At 44.8% G+C, this 22,312-nt stretch overlaps 1 protein-coding gene across 7 annotated transcripts in view; it reads left to right on the top strand.

The window, feature by feature from the left end:
- Nucleotides 1–22,312, top strand: part of NBEA (neurobeachin) — a 1,787,704-nt gene that overhangs the window by 1,422,776 nt on the left and 342,616 nt on the right. For all 7 annotated transcript variants that reach the window (XM_078657170.1, XM_078657173.1, XM_078657172.1 and 4 more), the window contains 2 exons: nt 4,597–4,699; nt 9,020–9,135. In XM_078657170.1, coding sequence (XP_078513296.1) covers nt 4,597–4,699; nt 9,020–9,135 — 219 coding nt within the window. The remainder of the gene's footprint in view (nt 1–4,596; nt 4,700–9,019; nt 9,136–22,312) is intronic.

Here is a 22,312-nt window from a genome sequence, read left to right on the forward strand (position 1 = left end):
TCTTGTTCTTGTGTTTGTCTCTCCCCTGGAGTGTAGCTTCTTTACCATACTTTTGATTGGATGATGTGTATCCTTCCACTGCTTGCATTCAGGGAACTACTTTTTGTCATTATTTTTAGAACGTAATATTATTGTGTGTGTTTTCTCGCTCTCTCTCTCTCTTGGTGTGATACTAATCCTGCTTTCCATGTTACTCCCTCCTACTGTGTCTGTTAACTCCTCAACCACTGCTCTTCCGATGTATTTTATTTAACACCCATGGCTTCTCTGTTGCCTCATTGACCCCACCTTCTCTGTTGCTCCCAACTCTCTTTTTTCCGTGTTCAGAGGACCCAATACCCCCAATTTGCTGCTAGTTTTTTTCCTTTGTTTCTTTAGTGCAGCTTGGTATATATTTTACCTTTACATTTCCAACTCCAGACTGGTTGTCACCCCCATGGGATGGTAAATTAAAAGTTACTAAAAAAGTTGTCATATCATGATGCAAATGTGCGCATACATGGTGATGCATGTGCGTATATGTATGCTTATGCTGCAGCGGTTTGCTTTTGCTGATTTTGTGCTGCACTAGCAAAAATGTTGTTTTGTTTCTTTTTGCCAAAGTAGAGCACCATGGCAAAAAGCATTGACAAAGCAAACAAGCATTGGCATAGCCAATAGGTCTCACCTTTAGGACCTTATACGTTTTTAGCCATGCAACAGTTGATGTTATTAAACCAAGGATATTGTGCTGCATAACTAAATACTTATAAGGTCCCAAAAGCGAGACCTATTGGCTATGCCAATGCTTTTTTTTGTTAATTGGCACTTTTAATTTACGGATCCAAGTGGGGTATGCCATCTTGGATTGTAACTAAAAAAATGAATGGAAATGATGTACACGTCATTCTACTGGCACGCACATAAATTCTCACTCTTGAGTGTCTTTAGAATGACACAACTGCCATATCGCTTTTTCTTTTCTTTTGACAGGGTTGTACAGCATCACAACATTGTACAGCACTGCCAAATGCAATTGCCAAAGCCAAAAGGTCCCAAAGACTAAGACCTAATGGCTTTGCCAAATGCCTCTTTTTCCAAATAACACAATCAGACCTGAATTACTTTCTCTCTAATGGGTTATTAAAGAAAAAGAGGCACTGGGATGTACAAAAGTTTTCCTAGAATCAAACAGTATCCGCAAGTGAGGAAGCTGGGATTTGAGGGGAGGCATCCTACTTAGACATTGTGCAATAAAGTATATGGGTGGACAGCACCTACAATTTCCTATTTAAAAGTGGTCAGTTTTTTTGTTAGTTAAATTAGTACACTATGTTCAATAAACACAAATTTCATGTTAAATCAATTGACACTAGAAACATAAAAAGAACTCTAAAGTTGCCCAGTTACATGAGAGGGTAGGTCATCCAGTTCAGATTATTTTTACTGCATGCTAGGGTTTGTAGTCCTGTTTAACTGTTTATAAAAACAGAAGTACATTCCCAGGCATCAAAGAAAATTCTTGGACTGACTGAGGAACTAAAGCACAGACCTGGGAAACTTGTAAGCGCTGAAAAAGTTTTTCGGGAAAAACGTAAAAAATTAAGCAAAAGCGAAGGCAGGCCTTTTTTTTACATAAATATATCTGACTTCCCTTTACCAAAAAAAACAAAAACAGACCGAGATTAAGTTTGGCTTAGCGCTCTAAATATTGCAAAATCAATAGATTAGCAAAACAAAGCAGCCTTTGCGATCCGTCATAAGTGGCTGTGGGTTACTAGTCTTCGTATGACACAAGTGAAGGAAGTACAGATGGTTACGAAGATACATTCATTGACAAGTTCTGCCTGAACTCTTTGCAGGAATCAGATTGTATACACCCGCTTGCCTTTAGGCATTTAAAATGCACTAGGATGAGGAGGTGCAGGTCCGGCCTCTGTTTTGAAGCCAGTCTCCACGTGATATGGGCAGACTCCCTGCCAAAAATGTAGCAGCCGTACATAACTTCATACCTATATGCAGTCCTTTCAAGGACTCTTTCTCGAGCTATTCTGTCTAATAAATTTTCAAGCTGAAGAAGGTCTCGGTTAAGTGAATACTTTTCTATTACCCAACTTCCACCACTGACAGGTGTGCATCAGTCAAATCACCCCTCTCGGAATGTCGACAACCAGCGCACCAAGCAGATAAAACCAAGAGAATAAGATTTATAGGAGTGAAACTGTGATTCTCTTCAGTTAGTTAGTACAGTAAGTGCAAGATTAAGAACACTGCAGAGAGAGAAAAAACACAAAGAGAAAACACAATTGCTTTGAATGTATAGTTCCTGACTTTCCGTCGCAAATACCAAAGCTGCACAAACTGCACACCCAAATAGACTGCACAATTTAAGTTCTGGACAGGGAACCCACCGATGCCTCTGGAATAACCCTGCTAAATCCCACCAAAGCTCGCAACGAAGGCGCACCCATGTCTGCTCACCTCTCCCCAGGCAGCAGCTCATACCCCACTAGGGCATCCGATTGCTTGGGTGGAAGCTGCGGCCGGCGCTGCAATAGATGGAGACTCGAAACGAAGCTACGCCCCTGAGACCTGGCGTAACCAGCGCCCGCCTGCATTTGTGGTTGCAGCGGGTACTACTTTACACGCTGTTTATTTTTGGACCTCATTGAAAAGACATAGTTTGGTTTCTAGCTCGCAGCTATGAAAGAGACAATAACAGCAGTGTTCCCAATAAGGTAAACAAGGCGGCCATCTTGTACAGATTTACTGTCCTTTCCATTGGATTAGAGGTTGCAAGTACGCCATACCGGTGCCTGCAAAAACAAATCAATGTATTTTGCAGAACTATAAAACAGAACATTGCTATATGTCCCTTGCGAAATCTATGTCGTTTTCCAAATGTTTTAGCATTTGTACACGGGTACCTCATGCATGCATTTGTGGGGAATTAAGTGAAACAAGGCTTGGCACAGTTTCACCAGCATGATGCAACCCTGCACAAAACTAGAGGAGAGCAGAGTCAATCCGTAGAACTACATCACCTAGATGCCAGAGGGAGAGGAAGTGAGCGCAAAGCAAACTCACCATGGCAGCCTTCAGCTTGCTTTCACGTGCTTGATGCAGCATGACGGATGAGTGAAAACTAGAACAGCATGATGAAGTACACATAGTGTGAGGCAGAGGTGATTTGTTTCAAGAATGCTGTATGTAAGGGTAACCAAAGTTTATATGAAGCCTTCCAGTTTCTGCAAATTGATACTACCTCTAATAAATCGAAACCCTCCACGGCAATAGAAAACAAGCGCGCGAACCTCGTGCGGCAGCAGGGGGAGGGGGCCTGCGCCAGATTCCCTTGCGGGAGCGGGCAGGAAAAGCTCGCTCCCGCAAGGGATTCGCCAAACGTGCACGCAATGCAACGCACGCACGTTTTTTCTCCCAAAGCTGTGCCGATTGCTAAAGGTCTACTTCCTATGCAGCGCATGCCCGCTGCGTAGGCGAGACCTAAAAAGGCTAAGTAATGCCATTTGAAGGCGTGATCTATTGTCCTTGCCTGTACTTGTTTCTAGCATGTCCTTAGTTCCGCTAGGTTGCACCTACTCTGACCACTGTCTAATTAGACACTGAGCACCTTCATCAGGTGCTATACCTTTTAAACTGCTTCGCCCCAGTTCTGGAATTTAGAACTTGTGTACAGCAATGGAATATAAGGCAAGTCCCTAGTTGCAAAGGCTTGCAACTGCCTGTGGGGCTAACACGGCGCTGTCACTTTATTCACAGAGTCCTGGCATAAACACTCCCAGGGAATTGGCACTAAGTGCCCCATTTCGGCTCACTCATGTGCTTGCTTTCTGCACCACAATCCTTTGGACTGTCCCGTTACTCTGTCAAAAGAAAGACTGCTGAAGAAGAGGAAGCCTGGTTGCAGCATAACTGCCAACTCGCACGGTGCCATCGTGTGACACACAATATCGGTTCCCATCACACGGTCTTCCGCTGAGGAGTCAGTATGACATGGTGGCAGAGAAAACAAGCTGAACAACACTGTAAATAGTGGTTTTCCATCTCGTTTCCCGAGGCTTTGAATGGCTGACGTCCATCTAGGGGTCTGAAAGCACCCCAGGACATTGGCACCAGCCTCAGCAGCTTCTTTTTTGGGGGGAGGAGGAGGTATGGGGGCGGGGTTGGATTCAAAAGTGCCTTGTAAGTACTTCACAGCACGAGACCCCCTCCAATGCCCCACCTTACATGGTGAGATTGTTCTTCATGTTGGCAGGTATATGGTAGCAGGTATATAACTCACTGCCCGCTGCCCACATCACCCTGTATGTGACCTCAGGGGCTCTCTTTCCCCCACTGTCTTTAAGAAATCCTACCCCCCCTCCCTACTAGGGCAGGTTGTAGGCGGAATGGGTGTATGAATAGGACAGGGGAATATGATACTAAGACAACACAGACAGGCTTGCGGGCAGCGCAGGCCGGCACACTTGAAGAACTGGTGATAGCTGACAAAAATTCTGCATAATTTTAAGAAATACTCTTGATTACTGTTGTACAACGCATATATATAATGCAAGATTTAATGTTTTTTTAACTCCAAGTTTCTTACTATTACAGCTTCGGTTATGTTTAATTTTCCTGACCAAGCAACTGTTAAAAAGGTTGTGTACAGTTTACCTCGAGTTGGAGTTGGCACCAGCTATGGATTACCTCAAGCAAGGTAACTTCAATTATTTTTCATTCTTGAACTGCTATGCCATTTGTAATGCTTTTTTGCTCACTGAATGTTAAACTAGGATGATGGCAGTAGCCCATAGTACTATGTAGGCTGAACCCTTTCCTGTCACGTGGTCATCTTATATCAGCCAATCAAGACATGACTCGTCAGAAATTGGATTCTGTCATCTTTAGTTTTGTTCAAATAGGGAAGAGGAAAAAGATGCAATAAAAAATGTACGTTCTATATAGTGGCACACAAAGTTTTAGATCTCAACAAAATTACTGGTGTAACAGACTCCTTGACACATTTTCTCATCTTGTGATGGACTTAAGGGTGAAATGTTGTTTCAAGCCTACTGAGATTCGAACCGAGGTGGCTGCTAAAAATGTAGATCTAACATAACACAGCCTAACATTGCCTCTACAGTAATCCACTTCGGTACTTTTCAAGCTTGTATCCGAGATTGGTTTCAGCAAAAAAAAAAAAAAAAAATCCGTTGTTCATAAACGATGTACTTTTGATTTTTAACTGCCAAAAAAGGAACATATTCACTTTTAGTAAGTATATCATTTGCACTTAAATTGCACCTTTCTGCATAATTCTTTCCCCTTCAAAAAAGGACCACGTGAGTAAGTAACATCACAATGCCATAAATGTATCTATCTGATGCAGTGGCTTGAATTTTTTCCAGGTGAAAGCTTTAAAACGGAAATGTCTTACCCATGTCCACTTCTCTTCTCCATCACTATATCAAAGATTGTGGGTCTTTTCAGGTGTTTCGTTTTAAACAGCTACAGGTTTCACTATTCATCAGCAAGTAGATCATATGTGAACTACAATTACTGGCAATTTCTCATGCCCAGGGCAAAATATCCCCTGCACTGGTGGACTGATGCATCCACTGCAGGGATCTGTGTTTGACCTCAGGGTCACAGGTTCGAATTCCTGCTGGTCCCCTCTTATTTGAGGGCCAGGAGATAATTCAGTTGTTGGTATGAGAAACAAAGTTGTAATTATCGCTATGTACACAAGTAAAATGGAGGCAGAACAGAGGACCCCACGCAAATGTCCTCTACTCAAAGGTCTCGTTTTTCAGCGTCGTTTTTGTTAGACTAGGTGAAGTCTGCTCGTGGTTAATGCCGCAGTAGGAGACAGTTCCTGAGTGTGATACGCTGTTGGATTACATCGGAATGATGTTTTTGTGCATGCCGTTGTTACAAAATAAGTTGTCAATTCTGTCAGCCACTCAAGATAACCGGGATAACACATTATCCACGATATTAGGCGGAAACAAAGACACCTCCTTCCAGTACCACCTTGCCTTTGCATTCATTTTCTGTCAGCTGCCACCTAGTATCGAACATGGTGTGCGCTTTAAAGCCGCCTGGTGTTCCACGCGTTGTTTCATCGACTTCTTATCTCTGCATCTAGGTGTCCCAGTCAGAGGGAGCCACAATGGCCCCTTAAGGCTGTCAGCGGGAGCGCACTGCTGCGCAAAGGTGCATTGATAGCCAGTGGAAGAGGTGTGGCGCCGCGGCCAGGGCGACTGACTCCGGAATCTGGGGATCAAGGTTCGATCCCCGGCAGCAGGTTAGCCCAGCACCATGTGACTCTGGGCAATAGCTTGCTTAATCTTCCCGACGGCCCCCAGCGCCTAGAGACCCTTACGGGTGAGTGTGCGCTTTACAAATGTGGATTTATTATTACGTGTTCACAGAGCGCCCTATGTAATCCTATGCCCTATGCAAGCTGTCGACTACATGGCCCAGATAGGCAAGTGTTAACATCTAGGTCTGCGTAGCACTATTCAATGTGAACGTAGAGGTTTTCAGCAGGGGCATAGCTTCTGTTGGTGTAGCAGGTGCAGTGGCACCGAGGCTCGAGGGGCCCACTGACAGTTCAAGCAGCAGCTTTGGGCAACGCTTTAAGTGGGCCAGGTCTCACCGGTGCTGAGCACCAGCAGTTTTTTAAAGGGGGCCTCGAAACGGGTCTCTATCGAGCTCTGTTTCGAGCCCTGGCACTGGCGGGCCATTTTTTTCCAGACTGCAGTGACAGCAGGCACATCGATGTGCGCTGCTCAAACTGTGACTCAGACAGTGCTTACTTCTCACTAGTGGAGAAGTTACGGCTTGACGTCATGCCAGGTGAGCGTTGTAGGGGGAGGGAAATCCTTTAAAGAGAGTCATTTTCTCTCTGGATTTCCCTTCTCTTTTTGAAACTCAGGAGCAGCAACATCGTGGGGTGTCAACGGGGCTTCAAGTGGAAGCTTTTACGATATTATATACAAGCCACAGTTGCTGCTTATTTATCTCATGCAACTAACAACCATTGACAAAGCCAATAGTCCTGACTTGTTGTGGGTATGATGCAGGCACGCAACACCCATTGGACTCAAAAGGCTTCAGCCCCCTCCCCTCCCCCACCGTGTGTGGTAGCCCGGTATGAGACAGTTTCCCGGGCACACACACAGCCGCACCTGAGCACTTCACAGGTCTTTAAAAGAACATTTGCATGTTAATGAGGCCTTGCTGTTGATTCACCCCTTCTAAGAGCCCCTGCAGCTCCACTCTGCATGCTGCTTGAAGATTCAGCCCCCCCAAAAAAAATTCTTAGCCCCCCCCTGAAATTTGCCTCTAGTTGCGCCTCTGTTATGATGTTACTTATTGTATCATATATCTGGATGTAATGACAGAAACAGCAAAATAGAAGTTGGGCGGCACAGATTTTTAGCTTGCATATTTTTATGCCACGCCCTTGATTACATTGGCCATGCCCCTTTGAGAGACCCCCAGTTTTTTCATCCCCCTTAAAGCCCAAGCCGTGGGCCTGTTGGCTCATGGCCCACTGACCCATGACACACTGACTACGCCACTGGCTTGAAGAGAGCAGCCCACCTGTATGCTGCAGGTATCTGGACTGCTTTGTATTGAAAGGAACTTGTAGCACCTTGTGTTATGGGGGAGAGGGACAAAATAACCATGAAATGGCAAGGTTTTTTTTGGGGGACAAGTGAAATGCAATTATTTGCAGAGTACGTGTGTTGTCTTAATATGCAAAGGATGCTGTGGGGGATGAGAAAGCGCGTATTTCTTTCAGGCTTCTGCCCTCCCTGTCTAGTGGGGAAATGGACTGTGAAGGGAACCGCTGATGGGCCACCCCTTCATGGGATGTTTGACAAGCAAGAGGTTTAACATGGTCGCAAAATGTTTGTCTAGAGAAAAGAAACCCCCACAAAATGAGTTTGTATATTTTCTCATCAAGAAAAAAAGATTAAATGCATAAAGGCACCGTTCTGTCTTTCCCTACTCATGTCAGGTGGCCGAGGGCAGGGAAAATTGACAGTCGCTCCACCTTCAAAAGGGTGGGATGACGTCACTCTGACAAGGCAGCCATTTGGCAAGCTGGCCACCATTTCACAGGTTTGCACTAGTGGATCCAGTGGAGATCCTTCTAGTGTAAACCTAGTGCATCCCCTGTAGCTAAATGCATCTATGGAACTGCAGATAGATAGGACCCTTCGTCTGTCTTTTCAGTGGCCTATTGACAATGGCACATTCAGTGACCTTGCGCACACCTTTCAACCATAACAAATGGAAGGGCTACTGGAATTGTGCAACTTTGCAGCCGCTGTCTTTTCTACATAATTGTGAATTTGTCGCGTTTGCCACATAATCCACAATCTGCAGCATTTTTTCAGTTCCTAACAAAAATGTTTCTAGCTCAAATGGATCAAAAGTTACAAAAATGCGGCGGCACGTGTTGCTACGCAGTAGAAGGCTGTCAAAAAGGTGGATTGGTCACCTTTATGTTGCTTATTGTTGTATTTTGGTGTTAAATTTGTATTAATGGGGTGTACTGATAAATAGTTATTATTTACCATATAAGTCCAGGAAAGGCTTATGTATACTTTGAAGGAACCACCCAGACCCCTGGGAATAAATCTCCACACTGGTGCGCTCCCATATGTAGAATCATAAATCACACACTTGCAGAAGGTCACACTGGGTGCTTGCTAGCTCCTTGATAGAACACGGATCGAAGACTATGAACCCTCATCGCAATGTCCCTTTCCCTGACTGGCCCTCATAATGATACAATGTATTTGAAATGCTAGAAAAACAGTGTTGGTTCAAAACTACTTTTGTACTTTTTTGTTTTTTTGTGGGAAAATAAATGCCATCAGTACCTTGAGCATAAATATCCATGTCTAAGAGAGATTGTGGAGTGCAAATATTTTCCCAAAATGTGTGTAATATGTCATGAAAATCATTTTCATATTTTGCTGATGATTTAATGTCTTTTTAATATGTTAATTCTCAGGAGAATCTCTCTGGCTACGCCCAGACAGCTGTTCAAATCCTCCAACATGACTCAGCGCTGGCAGCGACGGGAGATTTCGAACTTTGAATACCTGATGTTCCTCAACACCATAGCAGGTGAGGCCGCGGGCTCCCTGAGCCCTTTAAACATGTTTATTTTTTAGAAAGGCCCGAGTGCCAGCCCCTTGAACGTGTTTGACTGGAAATCAGCTGCCACCCCGGGGATGAGCTCTGAGGCACTCCCATTAGATTTGATCAAAACATGTACAACCTATCAATGAGCCCTCAGATTAATCTGAGGCGGCGGTGGCTGCTCCCTGCTCCTCTGCCATTTCCCCGACTGACAGCTTCGTCTGAAGCTTTATTAGATGCAGCAAAGCATTGCCAAAGAATGTCGAGAAATAATAATGGGAAAATGCAATTTTACTGTTTCATCATTCTCAACAACAGCAAGTAGACAGCAGAATAACAGTCTTCTGCCTAGTACAAATGTCACCTAGATTGTGGCGTGAAAAGGAGCTGGCAGCCCCTCTCATCCATCTCTAAAGATCGGAAAAACAGAAAAACAGCTTTAATTCGCACGTGCCTGCCTAGTTTAGGTGAATTACTTTTTTTTGGGGGTTTTTTTTATAAATCTGGTAAAAGCTGACTCATGTTTGTGCATTTGCTTTGCGTTTGGAGCTGTGTTATGTTTTTAAATTAACTTCGCGACCTTAAATATTTTGACATTTTATGCTAAAAATAAGTACGGCTGTGTTAGAACCGGGGTCTCTAGTTGGCCGGGGTATGTACCCTAGTCCAAGTAGGGACCACCGCTTTCGACAGGGTAGCTTGGCGCAGAGCAGGAAGGCGTACCTTCAGAGGCAATGTGTAAAGTATTTGTGTAACACACCTACAACAGTACACAGTAAAACACGCACAAAAGGGACACCATTTGATAAAAAAATATCTTTATCTAAAATGTATGCACGGTCCACAATTGACAAGACCACCCATCAGGTGAATCCAGTGGCATATAAAGGAAGTAGAGTAATCCTTATCTAGAAATTGCGCATGGTTCAAAACTAATAAGATTCCTCACGTAGAAAATCACAGGTTGCCAGCAATATTGTCTTTGAGGGTAGTATCCCCAAGGGAACTGAATCGGTGGTCTCTAATCCCAAATAGGCGTGTAGGAACTGTCTCTCAGAGGGCACACCTCGGGGCACAACAGTTCCTCCTGTGTGGCAGATTACGCCATGTTTGCAGTATTGGGGCACCTTTTCTGTTTTGGAGAACGGTACTTTACATGTGGGGCTGAACAAAACAGTGGAGAAAACCCCTCTGGGCTCCCACTAGGGGTAATACAGTAAGTAAGTAAGTAAGTAAAAGCTTTATTCGATTTCATTACATAAGGATTCATAAAAGCACACGGAGCAAGAAAAAGAAAGATATGTAAATACATACGTCATCACAATCGAAAGAACCAAATACAAAATAAATTAATAAAAAGGTTGACAACTGCACAAAGAATTTCATACAGGCAGCTCAGCAGATGGATCATAAATTCGCTTACAATGATCGAGAATCTAATTCTTAAAAACTTAGACTAAAACTTATAAAATATATGTAATAGGAATACAAATCTTGACAGTAAATATTAATAAAAGTAAACCTCACAGTCGTTGGAGCAAAAGGATAAGGCTCTAAACTAGAAATTACTTTACATTGTTGACCGGGACCTAATTATCGCTTTCAAGTACGATGATACAGCCAGAACAATCACTGGTGATTCTAACCTTCTGTAGTCTTAGCAATGCTGCCCTACAGTATCTAATATTCCAGCATCTGAGAATTGACATCCAATATTTTTTTCTGGGTACCGTAAAGAGTTTGCAGAATAAAGTGCAGTGCAAAGTTGATTGTAATGATGCTTCAACACAAGGGCATACAAGTGTATCAGCTGACCAAGCATTAATCACTGGAAATAAAACCATTCTAAAAAAAGAGCCAAGTCGGAAGCGGGCCAATATCATGCGGCGAAAGCTGCTCGGTACTATCAAAAGATATTGTTGAGTGCCCTCACCACTCAAGATCAATTGATGTGCCATTACCGATTGTTTTTCTTTCTCTTTATCCCATCTTAGCTCATCAAGATATCTTCGGACCCTTCCTAGAGATATCTTTCAAGCTACTGGGCTCAGTGAATTGTTCGGGATGACCAATGGCATTCGTTAACCCTTTTATATAATTAAACCATATCATTTCTTTGGCCCCATCTAACTTAAGGCAATCCTGTATCACATCCCTGTTAAAGTCTGTTTCGTCCGTTACCCGTACCTTGTGCCACAGTAACAGCGGGGCTATCTTAGTAATATCTGATACGTAAGTGAAGCCTAACTCCTGGTGGCAACTATAGGAAGCAGTGGAGGCAGGGACGCCTAAGAGGAAACGAAGAAAACCATTTTCACAAATTTGTATTGCATCTGACCCTTCAGCGCCCCATATCCCTGCCCCATAAACCCCGGTGGACATACATTTTATCTTGTAGACTTCCAACATCTCTTTCACAGGTCTTTCTCCTATCTTTTTTGCAAAATTTAAGACAGCCCCCACAGCTCTGGTGAGAATCATCTTTCTAGCCTTAATCGCTGATTTCCAAGTGCCTCTCTTATCAAAGGTAATGCCTAAGTAACAGAAATTGTCAGTATTTTCTATTTTTCTATTTTCAATGAAGATGTTACATGGTGTACCTCTATTCTTACCAGAGACCATGGTAAATGTATTTGATATATTCACTCTTAGGCCCCTCTCTTTCATATAAATGGCGAAGCTGGTCACTGCCCTTTGGAGGCCCCGTTGTGTTCTTGACATGATCACCGCATCGTCGGCGTATAGTAGATGGGGAACGGGGGTGCCCCCTACGGTCGGCTAGTCATTTAGATCTCTACTGAGGTGTTGACCCAGGCTATTTATATAAAGCGTGAAGAGAAAGGGGGCCAGTATGCACACCTGTCTGACGCCCTTTTCGATGGGAAATTTAGCCGAGCACTTCCCCATCTTCCCAAAGCGCACCCTCGCCCCTGCATTCTTGTACATTTCCTTTAAAAACAATAGTAAGACCGGGTCCACCTTGAGGCCTTCTAGAATAGCCCATAGCATGTTGTGGTTAACGCAGTCGAACGCTGAGCTCAAATCTTAGAAGGTAAGAAAAAGTTTCCCCCTTTTAGCCTTTGTGTATTTATCTATGATTAGGGCCATACTGTAATGAGAGCCTCCTGTGTGGAATACAGACAGCTCCCCGGTGGCTGAAATTACACCAATGCCCCCAAGCACAGGTAGTCGGTACTCAACAGATGACCCAAACCAATAAGTCCAGGCGGACAGGCCCGCAATGGCATGCAGACTGTCCCCAGCAGTCCCGTGATCTGAGGCACAGTGCGCAGAGGAGAACAATCCTGGGTAGGCCGTTTACAGTTTAGCCCAGTCCCCGCCAGCAAGTAGGCGTCCACCCAGCACCTGTCCTATAACCTGCCCAAGGCAATGCCAAGCACCGGAGCTTGGTGCACAATGTGGTGCTTTTATGTGCGGGGGAAGGACGAGGCCGGCATCCGCTCGAGGCTCCCGGGGCTGGGCGACCATTCGGCTCGGTTCCCGCGTCACTCCAATTAGCAGCGGGCCCGGGCCGAGTCGCGGGGTGACGCCTTGCGCTTCTTTGCTCCCAGCGCGGCTTTCAGGACGATGCTCCCGCCCCTCGAGCCGGCGCCCAATTACAGTGCGGCGGGTCCCTGACATCACAAGGGATTCCCTACGGGCCACCAGTGGTTCACGGGCCGGCGGCGGTGCAGGGGGTCTAGCAGTGCTTTCTCCTGATAGCAATCTCGGATCCACAGCACCCATAAGGTCCCGGGCAGCGGCGGTGATCTACAGTGCTTACCGGTCCGGCGGTGGTGCAGGGTAACATGCACAGCTTTCCTCAGGGCAAGGGCAGGCGGCTGTGACCTTGGGGTGTGAAATAGCGGCTTTTCTTCACAGCGCTTCCAGGACACAGTGCGGCAGGGTGCCCGGACCAGTGGGGATGATAATGGGTGAAACAGCGCTCCTCCGTTCAAATAAAATCCTCACAGCGCGATCAGGTCCCCAGGCAGCAGCGGTGAAGTGGGGGGCAATTTTGAGGCACTTACACCACGGCCGGCGCTGATGACGGTGGAAGGCAAGTTTCCATGCAGGCTGTAGTCTTCAACAAAAATGCGGCTGCAGCAGTTCTTGGAGGGGATACACAGAATTGCCTTTATGAGCTCTGCAGAGGTAGTTTCTTCAGAGAAAGATGTTGCTGTCCTTTCGAACTCTACAGAGAGACAAAGGTTGGTAGTCCCAGATAGGCAGTTGTTAAAAATATGGTGGAGACACTCTGGAGGTGTTATTTCCAGCTCTCCCTCGCAGGGCAGGATCAGCAGACAGTAGGGCAGCTCATCAGGTTGTGGGGCAGCAGTTCCTTGAAGCAGTCAGCCTCCTTCCCAGTGGCAATCCTCCTGCGCAGCAGTCCTCACTCCAGCAGGGATTCTTCCCGGTCCAGCAGTGTAACAAAGAAGTGAGGCGAGGACCCTCCCATATATATCTTACAGTCTAGGGGCTAGAAAGTGGTAGAAGTCTCTGGAAGAGTCTGGGGGCAGGGGCTTCTGGAAGGGTCCAGGGAGTTTTGGTATGTTCCCTGCCTTCCCTGACCTGGCTGTCACATTGACGAGAGACAGGGCCGTTAAGGCTACAGTGGGCAGCCCATCACAGCTCATCCCAGGGAAGAAGGTGTGAATAACCACTCCCACATCCCAACCCAGGCAGGCTATCAATATGCGGAGGGGGGGAGTCTACAGTGCCCAGACTAAGTGTAGGCAGGAAAAGGTCCACTTTCTAAAAGTGGGATCCCTAGCGCAGGTGTGCCCAAACCCCATATATCATTGGAAAGCATCCCCGCCCCAAGTCCAACAAGACCAAACATGACAGACTTATTAGGTCCCTGTCAGAAATTATCCCATAAGGGGGGGGTTCCCAATGCTAGCCTATGGAGAGTCAAGCCTTACTGCAGTAGCAGGGGCTTGTGGCAGATATGCCAGCGTCACAAGGTTTTAGGGGAGAGCACCTGCACCTCAGCACTGTTTAGCAGTGGTGAGGCGCCCAGAGTCCTAGGTCCAACAAAAAGGTACTGAAAAAATGGGAGGCGCAAGGGCAAAAAGGTAGGGGAAGACCACCCTAAGGCTGACAGGTCCGACAGGCTGTATGTACAGTTTAATCACGGTTGTATGTACAGTTTAATCACGGTAAACATCAAGGATTGAAATGCTTTAATTATTGCATACGACACCACTTACCAACTTTTTTACAGTAACCTCTACCTTGATTATTTTGCATATGTTCCGTTTTTTATTACTGCATTTGCAGATCTCATCATCTATTATTTTCTATATCTGAAATCTGATTTTATATTTCATAAACTATTCAAAACGACTTTAGATTTAGCATTTGCCAGATGTAATGTATGGAGGCACCGAGATTTATTTTCCAGGTATCATGTCTTTCCGCTTTTGATTTCCTAGGATTCAAGGGCTGCTTGTCTTTGATCAATTAAATTTGGATATTTTATTTCTCAATTTGTCACCCCATCCATAAAGTTTTTGAAAACAAAATGCCTATTGATGATCAGTGTCAACAACAGCCAGCACAGGTCAAACATACTAAGAACATGTTTCAAACATGTTTCAAACATGTTCTTAGTATGTTTGACCTGTGCTGGCTGTTGATGTCTTGAGTAGTAGGCGGGGTTTCAAATTCTGATCCTGGCAAGTTTTGCTGTGGTTCTGTTTCTTAGATTGCCGATTGTCAGCTGAATTTAGCACACAGTAAAACACGAAAGAGTCAAAATTCACCCGAGTTTGTTACAAAATGTTTTGTATCCAAACTCATAGTGAACTCTTAATTCGCAGTAGCATTCACATCAGTGTCCTAAGATTTAGTGGCTTTGGAGTCCAAACACCACTGTGCCAGATCTTGTACTCAAGGCGGTTTTGTACAGAGGGGTGGTCCATCTAGATGATATTTTTCTTCCATCTTTAAATGTTGACAATATAGAAATTCCTAGGAACAGAGCACTGTATATTAGAAATATTGCTTACCGTATTACGGCCTCTCAGAACCCAGTTCTTAAAGAATACACTCTACTTTATTTATTTATTTGAAATGTTTTATAAAGCGCGAACAAGACCCAGACTGGTATCAGAGAGCTGTACAAAATAACTAACGTTGACATGAGGAAACCGCATGAGTACAATACAATAAGGAGACATAAGAGGTACCTGAAACATAAAAAGTAAATGGGGGTGCAAGGGGAAGATGAAGTAGCACGTGATCAACATGTAACAGCACTACTAGAAGGGGCCGTGAAGTTTTAGCAGAGCATTAAGTCAAAAGGACAACAAAATACATTTCGAAACACAATGTAAAACGATTGTCAAGCAAGAGAAGGAAGTGACTAGCACTTATATCAAGAGTTAATAAGAGAGTCTTAAACAAAGATTATTCGTGTTTTCTCGATTGGCATGCTAATTAGTGTTTTCTGCAGACATCAATTGGCTGATTGAGGCCCATTTTTTCTTTGAAAGTGATCTGTGTATGTCTATGAGATTTTTACTTTTTATGAAGCCAAGGTACAGAAATGTCAATCTAACAGAGTCTCTGCTTTACTCTTAGAATTGCCTAGTGTCAAAGAGAGAAATAGGCAAAACTGAAGATAATCCAGATCAGAGTTACAAGAACATTAGAGAAGGAAGCTATGAAGTATACATGTGCTCCATATTATTCTAAATGCTTGTCACTTGAAATTTATGTGGAGTTGACAAGGTCCCAAAATGACTGTTGAGTGAGAGAAAGTAGGTTTACCACAAGCAATCAAAATAATACTTATAATTTTTGTCTTGAGTTTGTTATTGGATTTGGTTTGTGCACTGTGGATTCCTTGTGACTTTCTACCATGCAGAAGGAAGATGCTAAAGTTTGACTTAGTAACAATCAAGCCAGGCATTCTTGCCAGTTGAGTCATGTAGGGAGGGCATACCTACAGGACAGTATATAGTGCTGTCATCTTATTCAATAAGAGATCAGAAAAGTACTGTTAGACTAAACCTTCTTTTTGCTCTGTGAATCATTGCTTAGGAACCAAAAACTAGCTGCCTTTCCTTCACAAGCTTTATTTATTATTTTCCCGGCTGTATTTTGAGCTTGGAGGGAACGTTTGCTTGGCAGAAGGAACAAGATTGTGCTTTACTTTGTGAAACGTTTTGTAGTTGGAAGGTGTGGTGCCAGCTTGCTGAGCAGTACTTCATATTTGCAACCTGGATCATGTTCATGATTAGTCCAAGACCAAGTTAGGTCATACATCAAGTGTCTGCATAAGAAGTAGTATCTTCTGCCAGACTGACTGTCTGCGTACACCTACAATGAGCAAAGCACCTGAGCTAGAGGAACAGTTGAAGGGCTTGCATTTATCACACAATATCACCCCTTTTAGGAGGCTTCAATATTTTACCTCATAAGTCATGTGTAACAGCCAATCCCCAGTCCTAAAACTTAGTATTGCTGTTAAGGTGCGAAGCAGATGAAATAGAGAAGGTGGAACAATATCGTCTTCCTCACTTGTAATGTTATACCTGTGAGGATGTGGAATTGGCATTGAGAAGTTTATTCTAGACACCGGGTTTTGTTTATTGTAGTTAGATTGTGAGTGTGTGTGGAAAAGCATTCTTTTCAACAGTTTTCTTTGCATTTGCATCAGTTGATTCTTCCCTTCTGAACTTGAGTTGTTATTTCACGTCCTCTATAGGACGGCATCCAGGGCCTGCAGGACAAAAGGGAATCATCCACAAACAATGCTTCTTACTCTTACTTTTCTGAATTGTTGAACTGAGAGTCGCCATCATATCTCTCTCTATATTGAGTTGGGCAGGGGCTCATACCCCTTTTGTTATCCTTCTACTGCTTACATATTCATTTAGACCATATACGTTAAAGGGTTGGGCCAGTGGCGGCCGCTAGCTGGGGAATTAAAAAAATAAATAAAAATAAATACCTGAAGGCCCGACGTCTGATGCTTTGTCACCTCTTCAGCTCCTTTGCGACGATTCTCTCACAGGTTCCCAGAGTGCCCTGCACCAATCCAGGCGCTACTCTCATGCTGGTACTACCCAGCATGAGAGGAGCGAAGGGATTGGCCACAGCGGGCTGGTTCCATGCTCCAGCAGGGACTGAGAGCTTGTGCTCATTCACCCTGCGGATAGCTCCATGCAACAGCTTGGAGATATTCAAGTGCGCAAGTCGGTTTGGCTGGCTGTGGATGGCTGGCCAAACTTACATGCGCACTGGCAGTGCCTGAGCTCCCCACTCCTCCTGCTACTGGCAGCCCCGCCCTCAAGACTCGGCGGCGGGCCGTAGTAAACTAAAATGATTATAAGCAGTTTTATTAGCTGCTTTATTATCATTTTATTTTACGCGCATCTGTTTATTCCAACTGTGGGGCGACGCTACTCCGTCATAACAGAGGAGCCGCCCCTGGGTTGGACCCATTTTGTGTCTAGGTAAAATGGGGAGATACATAAGGGGCCTAATTTCCCTTAAATACAACCCTCTTTGAAGTCATCCATGCCCAGATACAAAGCTGTGGCTTACTTATTGTCTATAATCTCCATTCACAACTCCCCTTTAAAACTATCACAAAAGCCTTTGCATGCACCATCTGTATTAAATATGTAACTACATGATTACACATGTTTTATTTTGCTTGTTAAAGACCCAAGAACAAATGCCCAAATAAGTTTGAATTTGAATAGTCAAAGTGAATAATTTAAGTGGCAGTTAAAAAGGGTGCCTGGCTTCATCGGGTGTCTTGGTGCTGAGGACTATGGTGTGAGTTGTGTTGGCCATATTTATTTGATAAAATAATTGATTCTGGAATTATACTGAAATTCTTAATTCATTGTATTAAGACGAACAGGCAATAAAGTGCTATGCCACACCAGTTTAGATGGAGTGCGTGTAATAGCCCTTCCCAGTACACAACATAGCCCTTAAACTGACTCTTCAACAAATCTCTAAAGATGAGATAAAGGTATAATGATCGGAGAGTGGCAGCATTTTATTTGCCATCACTGCTATAAAAACGTTTGTGACCAATTCATTACAAAGGCAGTTGCTTTTTCATTCTTGGATTTTTATTTACTATACCCTCAATCCGTTTCTTATTCTACAATTCTACCTCAATAAACTTCTCTCTGCCTGTGAAAGATGAAACCTCCAGGAGGCCAAGAAACTGGCAGATGCTGAGCTACAGAAAAACCGTGTAACATGACATAATGTAGCAATATGGAGAACTAGTTCTTTTTAATAGTTATTTTACTACATTCCTGAACTTAACGCATCTTTGCCAAGTTGTTAAAGTAGCAAAACCCTTCAGTGATATTGACTTACAGGCTTCATGTGTTTTTTAAATCACTTTCAGAGTTTTTTTTAACTCTTGTATCTTTTGCTAAAGAATTTCAGCATACCTTTTCTGTACTTTGTTACTGGTAATCATAACACCTATTCTAACTTACATTCGCTTCGTATAGACCCCCACCCTCCCGTTACTCTTTAGATTTAAATTTGTGAAGTAAAATAAAATGTCAGATAGTTAATGCTTCCAGTGACTTGCATGGATACCATTTTAATTGCATCAACGTCTGAAGTATTTATGACTACAATTGTGTTTGCTGCCTTCTATTAAGATCAAAGTCTAACTTATTTTCACCAGAACTGCTTAATGAAGGACATGTTTAGTTTCATCTTCATGCAAGTTTGCATTTTTTTTAAATCTACGTTCTGAGTAATTCTTCCATGGCTCCTTTGCACATGGGCAGTTCAGATTCGGAAGTCCTACCTAGCTTGATGCTGAATTACGGATTATTCTCGGACATTTGGAAGAATTCTCACATTTTGTCTGATTAAACAGCCCACCTTTAATTTAAGACGTTGTCTCTTCACCAATACTTGTTCTATATATAATCAACTTAAAACTGCTCCTGACGTTTCCTAACTCACCATGATTTCTCCAGTATTAGGGGTGTCTTTCATAGATTCACATGCTTGAATATCCCCCGTCGTCGAAGTGGGAGTCCCACGGTACATAAAATAGCAGTCATATATGCATGTATACATGAAAAATATAACTAATAAAAATATACATACATATAGTGCAGTAAAATGTAAATTCTAAAAGTACCATAGAACATAATAGGCCCATTGAAAAGCCTAAGGGAGAACTCACTTTAGTAGCATATCAGAGTCATTATGTGTTGGATCACATTCCAGCCAATCAGGCTGTAGCCTCCTCTAGAACCTTCTCCTCAGAAGCCCAAGTCCTCAGATTTTCTACCGCACGTCGTGTGAAGGGAGTCTCCCTGAGCTCTGCTCAGTTTTCTTCTACTTTACCTGTTTTTTCTTCAAGAAAATGTCTTCAAACAAGAAATCTCTGTTTAAAGCCTGCCCTTCATGTGGTAAACTGCGCCTTTTCCACGAGGATCCACACAGTAAATGCATTTACTGTCTCTACCCAGACCATGAGGTGAAAAACTGTAAGTACTGTCGCACTTTCCCTCCTAAGACTCTGAGAGATAGAGAGGCCCGTCTCCTTCTGTGGCTACAGAAGTTGAAGACTTCGGAGTCTGTGGTTTCTGATGTGGAGAGCCTGTCATCTTTTGCTTCAAAGTCCTCTCAGAAGCGTGGGTCTGAGACCGAGGTTCCTTCTCCTTTTCTCAAGAAGAGTAGACTGTTGGAGTCCTCTAGGATTGTCTCCCCACAGGATTCGCTTCAGGGCACGTCTACGGGACCTGGTTCTCTGACGTCTGCGCCCAAAGCCTTACCTACCAGTAAGAAATCTGGTTTTGGCGCGTCGACGAGCCCGTCTTCAGCGTCGACGAAATCCATTTCTACCACCTCCACGTCGACGACGACATGTTCCATGTCCACCGGCGCTACGTCGACGACGACCACCTCGTCGACGGCGACCTCGAAGGTGAGACCCATCTCTTCAGTGGTGAAGATCTCGTCGACGACCGTCAAGGATAGACCGTCGACGACGAAGCCGTCGACGCATACACCGTCGACGAAGACCAAGCCTCCACTCAGCGCCCCGTCGACGACGAAGCCGTCGACGCATCCATCGTCGGCGCATCCATCGTCGACGAAGACCAAGCCTCCACCCAGCACCCTGTCGACGGTGCCCCCGTCGACGACGTCTCTGTCGACTAGCATTACTTCGTCGACGGCCTCGTCGACGACTCTCATACCGTCGACGCCTTCGTCGTCGACGGCCAAAGCTCCACTCTCGTCGACGAACAAAGCCCCGCTCCCGTCGACGGGCCCGTCGACGGACAAGGAATCCTCGTCGACGAAGAAAATCCCGTCCAAGTCGCCTCAGGGTGTTGCTGACGGTGCCGCATTTACGCCAATGGGCTCGTTGGCGTCGCACCAACCTCTACCAAAAACGGCTTCCATCTACACAGTGGTTACTGCTTCTTCTTTGCGGACCATACCACTCATCCAACTGAGTCCTGTGAGGAGTGGTGCTCGTCTTCCAGACAAATTATTCCAGTCTGGTGAGGAAGAATCCGGAAACGATTCGGAAGTGGAAGGATTATTTAAACAGGCAACAAGTCCTTCGGATTTGAACATTAAGTGCCAGGAATATAGTGACGAGGGTGATGTGGTGGACAATGTCGAAGATGGGACTGACTTGTTTCCTGTTGATACGTCCGAACCGGTGCCTTCAGAGCCTGTTACCCAGATACCTCTGTCCTTGGTGATGAACCTTCAGCACATGCTGGATGATTATAACCGCAGGTTTCCTTCTTCTACTCCTGCTTCTCCAGCACCACTGCCTCCTCCGCAGCCTCAACCGCAACTTCCTCAGGCACCTACACCAGTTTCACCGGCTTCACCGGATGGTGCTCGCCCTGACACTGGCGACGAGGATCCGGATCCTCACAACACAGATGACGACGACAATGACGCCGACATGGCTGAGTGGGACGATTATAGGGCTCAAACACCTTCCACTCCGCCCACCTCGCCTCTACATTCGCCCCCAGTGGACATGGCACATTTCCACAATTTGATGATCCGGGCTACAAAACGGTTTCATCTCAAAGTCGAACAACAACAGCATGAAAGTGATTGCTTTCTATATGACTTTAAAGACATCTCACAAAGGCAATCCCACACTATACCAATCGTGGAATATATTTGGAAGGAAGGCCTTAAATTGATGGAACGTCCCAATTCTGTTCCTGCGGTCTTACCCAGATTGGACAGGAAATACAAAGCACCGGCGTCTTCTCCGGCCTGCTTGGTGTCTCAACCGAAGGCAGATTCGGTAGTAACTCAGGCTGCGCAAAAAAGATCGCGCAATCCTGCAACGCCACTCACGTCTCCTCCTGATCAGGAAGGCCGCAAATTGGATTCCATAGGAAAGAAATTCACGACCATTGCGGCTACTACAGTGAGGGCAGCAAACACTCTGGCTATACTGGGCCGTTATGACCGCCAGATGTGGTCCGAGATTGCTGCATTGATTCCTCAGCTGCCTGAGGCAATCCGGACAGAAGCACAGGCGATTATTCACGAGGGAGAGTTGATTTCTTCCGAAATCATTGATTGTGCACTCGATATTTCCTCCACGGGATTTCGGCAATTGGCGGGGGCTGCAGTCTTGAGGCGTCAAGGCTGGCTGCGCTCTACCACTTTCCGTCCTGAAGTACAGGCAAGAGTCCTAGATTTACCTTATGACGGAGAATTATTGTTTGGCAAACATGTGGATGATGCCCTTGAGGCGATAAAAAAGGACACTGACACTGCGAAATCCTTGGCGAGCCTACAATACAAGAAACGGCCTTTTCGGGGTGCACGGGGTAGAGGCGGAGGCTCCTCTACTTTTCGTGGCTCAAGTCAATATCGTTCATTCAGCACCTACAACGATAACAGACAGCGGGGTGCCTATCAATCTCAAACTCGACAATCCACCTCCAGGCCTTACCAAAGGAAATCCACTTATAGAGGTGGATCAAACACCAAAAAGCAGTGACTGCCTCAGACCCTTCCTTTTGCCGACCGTACATCTTGGAGGTCGCATCTCGAAATACTTTTACAAATGGTCCACAATCACCTCCGACCAATGGGTCCTGGACGTTATATCCAAAGGACACACCCTGGAATTCACAAAATTTCCACCCAATCATCC

This window comes from Lissotriton helveticus, chromosome 8, assembly GCF_964261635.1.
Source record: "Lissotriton helveticus chromosome 8, aLisHel1.1, whole genome shotgun sequence".
Classification (NCBI taxonomy): Eukaryota; Metazoa; Chordata; class Amphibia; order Caudata; family Salamandridae; genus Lissotriton; species Lissotriton helveticus.